The 8,704-nt window shown below is 27.9% G+C and overlaps 2 protein-coding genes across 5 annotated transcripts; both read right to left on the reverse strand.

The window, feature by feature from the left end:
• Positions 1 to 1,688: 1,688 nt before the first annotated feature.
• LOC106652522 (sorting and assembly machinery component 50 homolog) lies at positions 1,689 to 4,300 on the reverse strand. 3 transcript variants are annotated; one of them, XM_014371525.2, is made up of 8 exons: positions 4,071 to 4,300; positions 3,567 to 3,641; positions 3,425 to 3,502; positions 3,137 to 3,355; positions 2,815 to 3,029; positions 2,368 to 2,746; positions 2,005 to 2,299; positions 1,689 to 1,919 (listed from the first exon to the last, which is right to left on the reverse strand). In XM_014371525.2, the coding sequence occupies exons 2-8, from the start codon at positions 3,603 to 3,605 to the stop codon at positions 1,735 to 1,737; spliced, it is 1,410 nt and encodes a 469-aa protein (XP_014227011.1). In that variant the 5' UTR covers positions 3,606 to 3,641; positions 4,071 to 4,300; the 3' UTR covers positions 1,689 to 1,734. The 3 variants fall into 3 exon arrangements, with proteins under 3 accessions (XP_014227011.1, XP_014227010.1, XP_014227012.1); XM_014371524.2 differs by lacking the exon at positions 4,071 to 4,300 and adding an exon at positions 3,901 to 4,064; XM_014371526.2 differs by lacking the exon at positions 4,071 to 4,300 and adding an exon at positions 3,743 to 3,823.
• Positions 4,301 to 5,148: 848 nt separating this feature from the next.
• Positions 5,149 to 8,649, reverse strand: LOC106652515 (dentin sialophosphoprotein-like). Of its 2 annotated transcripts, XM_014371514.2 has the most exons (4): positions 8,367 to 8,649; positions 7,268 to 7,491; positions 6,012 to 7,003; positions 5,149 to 5,923 (listed from the first exon to the last, which is right to left on the reverse strand). In XM_014371514.2, exons 2-4 carry the CDS (start codon positions 7,485 to 7,487, stop codon positions 5,714 to 5,716), a joined length of 1,422 nt encoding a protein of 473 aa, XP_014227000.1. In that variant the 5' UTR covers positions 7,488 to 7,491; positions 8,367 to 8,649; the 3' UTR covers positions 5,149 to 5,713. The 2 variants fall into 2 exon arrangements, with proteins under 2 accessions (XP_014227000.1, XP_014227001.1); XM_014371515.2 differs by lacking the exon at positions 7,268 to 7,491.
• Positions 8,650 to 8,704: the final 55 nt, after the last annotated feature.

An 8,704-nucleotide genomic window follows, 5' to 3' on the forward strand; every position in this document is an offset into this window, starting at 1 on the left:
TAAATTTGTCAAGTTGGACATTGACAAATTAAATGCAAGGTCAAATGTACCTTGAATACAAAATGATTCTTTTTACTTTTCATTATAATAAATACTGAAAAGTCGTATTTATAATTTCTCAAGCAGTGTTTTGTTTGAAAAAAATGGAATAATCAGTTTTTTTCTTGAATGTTGTTTAAAATTTTCGATATTTAAAAATTATTCTACTCCAAACAATGTTCGAAATCAGGATACTCGAAATAACGCAAATAATTAATTTTAGGTATTTTAATTATTAATTTTAACGATCTTTTAGCAAATTTTCGAACCTGTTAGCGAAAAAATACTCGATTTTAGAAGATAAAAAAAATTTTCATTTTAAAATAGTAATTATTTTCCATTTCTATGTTTTACAAAAATGTATAATAGTTAGTTTGTGGCAAGTATCAAAGCATGCTATTATAAAGAAAATAAAATTTTGTGAATAAGTTCTTTTTATTCAGAATCAAAATCACTTCGGCTTGGGAGCATAGCACGTACATGCGGATCGCTTAATTACGTGAGTATTTATAGTGGAAAAAGTTTAAATAATTGATAAAAAAACTATATGATAACTGATTATTTGATTTAATGAGACTTTGATCGTCGATAAATAATCATTTAGTTATGGCAACAAAATAACGTAAAATCCTTTTATGAAGAAACAATTTCCAGAATATTCATTTGTGTCAGAAATTTTTGCACACACAAAGAACTTTGCATAAAAAAAATTACTTCTTTTTTTACCTATTGTAAGCAATAACAGATTCTAGTTCATGCAACACTTTTTGGCGTGTAGCCAATGTTAAAAAGCCGGTGTTATCGTAATCCTACACTCAGCCTTAATCTTGAAGTTTTGGGACTGATATATTTGCTTACGACATCTGTATAGCCAACACTCCTTCACACTTGAGCTAAAGTGACAGGAGTCTTTGTACACTAGGTTCATGACCTAGTGTTGAGCCAAATGACAATTTAACGATAGTCGGCGTCTATGTTGCTTATCCCATGTCGTAAGAACTCGAGTCGAAGGTATTGGGAAATCGAGTAAATATGCTTTTCATCCGGTATCGGAAAAAAATCGGTCGTGTTAGCATAGGCTGCGACTCGTTTCCTTTGAAATTGGCCTAGTACGCACATAACCGATGCCAAGGTCAATCAAAGGAAGATAACTTCCCAGACATAGTGGTGAAGTTGAGGGTGGTGTTTTACGTGAAAAGTTACTTTTGAAAAAAACATTATTTGTCGTAAAAATAAAAGTTGCCCATTATCGAACATATATTAATGCGAGAAATATTTTGTGAATTTTATTTTATTTTTTTCAAATTAATATTTTTTTAAATTAGTTAAATACGGGCGGATAAAGTTTTTATATACTTTGACGGCTCAAACAATTTTGTGAGCAAATATCTGTTGCAGAGGAGAAGCAATATGTGTAACTATTTCTAGATTTCATGAGTTTAATAAGATCAAAATTTTTTAAAATTCGCAAGATTATAATTGCACATACTTTGAATTAATTAAATGAATTTAAAAAATTTTCTTTATAACTATTAAGAAATTTATTTTCATCTCATTTTATAAGTAATTTTAAAAATAAGCCAAAAGTTAAACATTTTAATTTAAATGTATGATTTTTTTTACATTGAGGAAACAAACACAAAATAATGTAAACTTCAGAAACAAAACATTTTTTATTATGAACTTTACGTCAAATTATAAGTATTGAATACCTAAGCCAAGTTGGATTTGTTGTTGAATATCTGTCCTTAAAAATTTCAAAGGCAAACAAAAATTCAATTCTACTCTTGCTATATTTCCTAATTTCATTGCAATACCACATCCAGCGGCACAACGAATGTTTTCGGTGAAAATTTTCATATGATCCTCATAGTTGCTTCCTACAGCATAACAAGTAATTTAAATCATTATATAAGTTAATAACGGATTTATATTTAAAGATGAATGGCATATATATTGACTAACCTAATTTAAAAGATACATTGTTTATATTTCCTGCATTTACAAATCCATGTAATCTAAAAAGTTCACCAAAACTATTTTTGCCTGGTTTAAATGGGAGTGGAGTGTATGCATGTAAAGCAGCTGCCCAATAAGTATTGCCACCCAAGGCATAGCCTTCTTCCCTTGGACCACAGCCTCTTATGTCAAAACCTCTCAAATTCATAGGCCCACCAAGGAAAAAGTTATCAGAGATGCTCAACTTCATGTCATTATTAATTCCCCTCAAAAAACCAGTTTGAGCTGATAATTGTAAACTCTACAAATAATTATTAAAATGTTATTGGGATAAAAAAAATGATTTTGTTGCATAGTACAAATACTCACTAGACTTTCATGCAGTGACCAATTGCTTTGAACAGCTAATTCATTTTTTACAAAGCCTATATTTCCTCCTAATCCTGCTAATTCTGTTGTACATTGAACTAATGTTCCTGATGATGGAAAAATATGCTCATCTCTCTTATCAACTTTACAAATATGTCGAATGCATGACTTTAAAGTAGGACCACACTGCTCTCTCACTTTAAAAGTGGCTTGTCTTACTGCTGTGAGATCTCTGACTACTGCTTCATATTGAATTTGGTGTTTAAAGGAATCAGTTTCATTAGCATTGAAAGCAAATTCCAATAAGAAGCCCATATCATTTTCTTTATAACCAGACCATGGAAAATCAGCTGTTGTAGTGTAGACACTTGTTGTTAGACTATAAAAAGGAAAATAATTAATACCTTATAAAGAAAAAAATTACTAGCAAATTCTAAGTACTCTTACGCTTTGTACAGTTTATCGTGAAAAAAAGGCTTTACAGCAGATATATTTATGTTAGATGAGTTTTTATGTCCATATGAATAATCCATTTGCAATCGTTCGCCTCTACCAAATAAATTTGGAGCTTTGGCACCAATAAGAAGAGAAGCTTCATTATTTCCAACCATGGTATTTATGTTACCCATTAGCCTTTTGAATTCATGAACAGTGAATGTAACCTGAAAAAGTAAAATTATTGCAATAAACAAAAAAATTAAAGTGTAAAATTATTAACACCCAAATAAAAATAGATAATGATTAATAAAATATAAATTGATTCAATTACCTCAACTCCATCAGGTGTAGCATTAGGTCCTTTGCTGGTATCGATATAAACGCCTATATTTTTGAAACATCCTAAGGATTCTAATTTACCTCGAACATTATGTGAGTTAATAATAATATCTTGAAAATCTTGGGCTTTGAATAATTCATTAATTTGTGATTTTACAATATCTTGGTTTGTTCGAGACAGCCCATCAATATGAATTTTATCAACTCTTGCCTAAAATAAATTGCATTTATTAGGGTCAATTACTAATTATCAAAATGAATTTTAATTCACTGATTTTACCTTTATATTTTTTAAATTTAGTGGTGCCGATTGTTTATGTTGCTTAGAAGAAAATGATTTTTTTGTATCTGCAAACACCTACAAAAATTTTTATTAAATATACCACATGTCTAATGAAAATCAATAAAACAATAATACATACCTCATCACCGCCCTTTGTGGTTTTCTTTTGATCTGGCATGATGGTATTTTTTTAACTTGAAAATTTTTCAATTTCCTTAAAATTAAAAGTTAAAATTATTTTTGTGTTTGGACATAAATTTTCTGTGAAAACATGATAATTTTTTCTACTTCAATAAATCGACGACATATTATTACATGTATTCAAAATTTTCAATTTTAATTCATATCAAGATGAACATATTTGGTTGTTACATAAATTTCCCGTGTTATTACCGTGACACAATTTGGTACAGACAGACAGTTACCAAAAGAAAATAACATAAGACCAATTTATTAATGAGATATTTCTTTACCTGCGTCTTGAAAGAAAGAATTAGTAACTCATTTTGAGTTTATCGCGTCATTTATCAATGGATGATTCATTTAATACAAAAATACAATGCACGAACAAAAACATATAATCAAAAATTAGAGCCCGTACAATATTCTAGGTTAAATTGTATAATGCAGATAAAGTAAAGACCTATAGATGTCATTTCTTCAGACGACGTCGTGAATGCAATTGATGTGTACAAAATACCTACACTAAAGAGGTGTCAATGTAGTTGGATATTTTTTCATGCTATCAGTAATCAGCCTGCGTTTAAAAAAAAAATTGTTGTAGGTAGGCTAGACTTCATTTTTGTCAAATGTCAAGTATAGGTAAAAAGTGACAAATTTTAATTCAGCTGAACAATTGATTGTATTAACTTTTTACGAAGATAACAAATTTATTATAGTGAATTTTTTTTTTACCAAAACTAAATCATAATTCATATGAAGGAAAACTAATTAAAACTCAATTTCAATGAAAATATCAATTTTTTATTTCTAAATTAAAAGAAAACTTTTTAAAAAAATAAATGAAAAGATTACAAATATCGACCAAGATATTATCGTTATATTTCGTCATTACGTTAGATCAAAGCAAAAAATTCCAACGATTTTTATGCGGTCCGATCGGCAACACCTGATGTTTATATTTGATGGTTGTTTGAAGCATGTACCATATCAAAGATTAAACAATGATGTTAAAAATTCAATCTCAATTGTTGGATAAATCGGATAAAATTAAAAATAATAAGTATTATTTCGAGGATGTACAAGTCCTGTTAACGACTATCATGCCATGTGACTATCATAAATTGTGTCAAAGTTTGAGAGAATTACGAAAATTAAAGCGCGATACCAACTCATGCTTCTGTTTTCTAAAATTAAATCGTCCAATTATTTAATGAACTGTATTATTTTTAAAAACTCGGAAAATATGACCATTATAATCAATAATAATTTTGCTGTGACGAATTTCAATGAATCTGATATTGTTATCCATTTAGAATTATAGAAATAAGAACTAGAATCAATGATAATTATAAATAATTACTTTTTTTTCTTTTTTCAATCAAAGGTTTGTGTTATCTTTCCTGCTTCCAGTTTCAAAAATACTTTAAAATATAGGCTAAAGATCATGGCAATGCTTAAAATTTAAATAGTATTTAATGCTATAAAAAATAAATTATTCCCTATCAATAAGATAAATAAATAAGTAATCATATTAACAATTTTAGTCATATAAAACATTTATTTGATTATGTTATGTTAAAATAAAATATGTGTTTCATCATGTAGTAACAGCTCAATAAAAAATTTATAATCTCTATTTCTTACTTTAATTAAGAGCAAAATTTACAAATTCAGTCAGCAGCTAAGAAGATAGAGAAAATTACGCTTAAGATTTTATATAAACTGTCGGTGATGTACATGAAATGTGTTTTTTCAAATTCATTATTTCAACTTTAAAAAGTATGCATACAATTGCAAATACTTCTATTCCAAATTCAAGACCAATTATAAATGGTTAATAGAAACATTAAAACACATTAGAATGATATTTATATTAAAATGAAGTATAATCTTTGTACAAAAAAATAATCATTCGAAATCTAATTGTAGGTAAATTGATGTTATTCAGTAAGCTAAATTCAATTTAATAAATTCCACATTGACTTCCTAACGTAATAAAATTTGTTCCTATAAATAAACTAATTATGCATATAGTTTACAAGTTAATAATTATATATTAACTTATCACAGTTCAATTTGTTTCAATTTCTGACTGACGCTCATTTATGAAGTATCTTGGAATCTTTCTTCAAAAATACGTGCACGATGAGCTGGTAAAAGTATTTTGTCAAGGACTTTATGCGAGTCGGAGACTCGTCGAGCAAAACGTCCTCGGTCGCGAGCTGCTTGTTCCCAAGGTCCGGGTCGTGCTTTACGATATGCAAAATCCCATTTGATCATCAAATGAACTTGTGGCTTTAAGTCAAAAGAAACCTATAAAAAATGTCAAAAAGTTATATTTCTGTGGTCACTATATAATGATGAGGATTATTTTAAAAATGTTAATAAAAATATTTTATACCTTAGCTTTTCTTTTTTCTTTTTTTGATTTCTTCTCATTTTTTTGGACGTCATTTGCACCGCTGCTTTGACAACACGCTGTTTGATTATCATCATTATTTTGTAAAACAATGAATCCATCAACTGAATCTTTAGAGTTGATTGAATCATTTATTTCATTATCATTATCATTATCATCATCATCTTCATCATCATCTTCATCATCATCATCTTCATCTTCATCTTCATCATCATCATCGTCATCATCATCTTTTTGATCATAATCATCATTTACATGGTTAAAAATGATGAAGTTATCATCTGAATCTGTTGAGTTAATTGAAATATTTTTTTTATCATTATTACCATCATCATTTTGTTTGCTAAAAACAACAAAATCATCGTCTGATGAATCACTATCTTCATCAGAACCTGAGCCATCTAATTCAGAATTTTCTTCTTCATCACTACTCTCATTAGAACTTAAACTGTCAAATTGAGTATTAGATGCATTAGAAATACTTTCCTTATCCACCTTGAGAGTTGAATTATTATTTGTTCTTTTACTCTGCAATGAAATACCATCAGGTATTAAATTACTAACTGTAGCAGTTTCCATATTATCTTCTCTATTTACTTTTAAGTTCACTCTTCTTAATCTGTAAATAGTTTTGGTTGGAAGTTTTTTTTTCTGGCTTTTTTTACACTGTTTTGATTTTATCCTAATCATCAGATTTGGTTTTTTACAAATCACACGTTTCCTATGTGATTTTGTTTTTTTTATTTGCTTTAAAGATGTTGGTAAATCGTTAACTATATTATTTCTACTGAGCTCTAATTTTTGTACAATACTGTTTTTTACTTCGTCCTTGTAATTTGTGAGAAGAAATTGTGATTTTTCTAAGATTAAAGATCTAAAATCCATTAGACTAAGTTTTTTCGGTTGGTTTTTGGTATAAATTTTGCCTTGAAGTAATGATTCTGTACAACTTCTTTCTTCATTCGCTGCTGACGCTGTTGAAACAAAATTTCAAATTAAAAATTGCATAAAAGCATAAAAATGCAACATGATATGAAAATTATGATTATTGCTAAAAATTATCTAAAGAAAGGCCTTTATAAATAAATAAATTATATATAATTCCCTTTTGTTTGTTTTTTTAATTATTAATATTTTTTCTCAAAAAAATGTTTCCAATGAAAGGGAATCTGTGAAGAGCATGCATTTCTTTATATAGATATATCTATGACATCATGCAAGTAATATAATTTTATTACCATATGAATTCATAGTACAAAAAGAAAAAGGTTTATCCTTGTTGCTGCGTGGCAAATAAAACTGTTGCAAATCTTTTGAAATTATAGTTATAGATGAAGGATTATCCATAATATTGAAATTCTTTACAAATATACCAGAATTCTGACTTATTAACTTGTTTGAAATACCAGTCATACTCTCCAATAATCTTTGTACTGGGGAAGTTTTTTCTGGATACATTGTACTACAACATAAATTATACATAATTTAGAGAATTGAAGTTATAACTTTCAATAAACTATTATGACTTTGTTATTTGTGAAATGTGTAAAGTGTTTTATAATTGTTTATCATGCCTAATTGCGCAATATGTGTTGTATCATAATAAACATGATGTACATGAAGATAGCGCTGATTTTATTATGTTTCTTCCTCTGGATGAATAAAAATTTTGTAAACGAATATATTCAGATTATTAAAATATTAATTTTGAAGTACATTTTTTAATACCAGATTTTCTTATAAGAATACAAATACTGCATTACAAAACATTTCAATGAACGTAATTTAATCATAAAAATTTTTGTTGCATCATTTTTAATCTTGATAATATATAAATCAGAAGTCAAAACATTCAATACCTAAGTATCAGAATTTAATATAAAGCTATTAACAGCTAAGTAAGTATACCTATGATACACTTGAGTTATTTGAAATATCAATCGTGGATACTTTTAGACTAACTATTATTATGTTTAAACCAGTGTTTACAAAAATTGAAAATTTCTAAAAATTAAACAAATTATAGCTAATACCGACTGAGAAATGTACTATGATCTTCTCTAAAAAAACAGTAAAATTTGAGTTTTAAATCTTTGAAGATCACGTCAAAAATGTATTCATAATATGAGATGCGCAGAAGTGATTTAAACCACATGCTCTTTAATATCTATACATATAGATCTATACATGTGCTATTGGACATCTTTAATTAGACTGTTCATGACATATTTAAATATCATCTATAGAAGGCCACAGTTTGTACTAATATGCAACTTTATATGTTTTAGTGGAAAATTTGTGTGTGAGTGTGTGAGTGTAAAAGTATATTGTACTTACATGAACTTATTGGAGAAAATGGATATTTTAACAATAAAATGATGAAACACCAGTTACTGTCAATGCTGTTGTAGATGTCATATGCCAAATAAACTTTTTACAGGGTATATTCATGTTCGCTTCAATAAAATATAACAATGAATTCATGTGCACAATGAAATTTATAATATCCATTAGAATTAAACTTGGCTGATGCAATACTGAGTGTTGAGTGAAACATTTCCAGACAGTTCAGTGAGACTTTGACTTTTGTGAAAGCCAGGAATCCATAAATTACGTGAAAATTTTAAGATAGGCAACAAATTGCATAAAAGCGTGTTACTACGCGCAATAGGAAA

This window comes from Trichogramma pretiosum, unplaced genomic scaffold (genome assembly GCF_000599845.2).
Source record: "Trichogramma pretiosum strain Unisexual culture from Peru unplaced genomic scaffold, Tpre_2.0 scaffold32, whole genome shotgun sequence".
NCBI lineage: Eukaryota > Metazoa > Arthropoda > Insecta > Hymenoptera > Trichogrammatidae > Trichogramma > Trichogramma pretiosum.

Coding starts and splice junctions, on each gene's coding strand:
- LOC106652522 (XM_014371525.2), bottom strand. CDS start 3,605: ATGCCAGATCAAAAGAAAACCACAAAGGGCGGTGATGAG. Junction 3,356..3,424: donor TAAATTTAAAAAATATAAAG/GTAAAATCAGTG, acceptor AATTTATTTTAG/GCAAGAGTTGATAAAATTCA. Junction 1,920..2,004: donor CAATGTATCTTTTAAATTAG/GTTAGTCAATAT, acceptor GTTATGCTGTAG/GAAGCAACTATGAGGATCAT.
- LOC106652515 (XM_014371514.2), bottom strand. CDS start 7,487: ATGTATCCAGAAAAAACTTCCCCAGTACAAAGATTATTGGAGAGTATG. Junction 7,004..7,267: donor TTGTACTATGAATTCATATG/GTAATAAAATTA, acceptor TTGTTTCAACAG/CGTCAGCAGCGAATGAAGAA. Junction 5,924..6,011: donor AAGAAAAAAGAAAAGCTAAG/GTATAAAATATT, acceptor CATTTTTTATAG/GTTTCTTTTGACTTAAAGCC.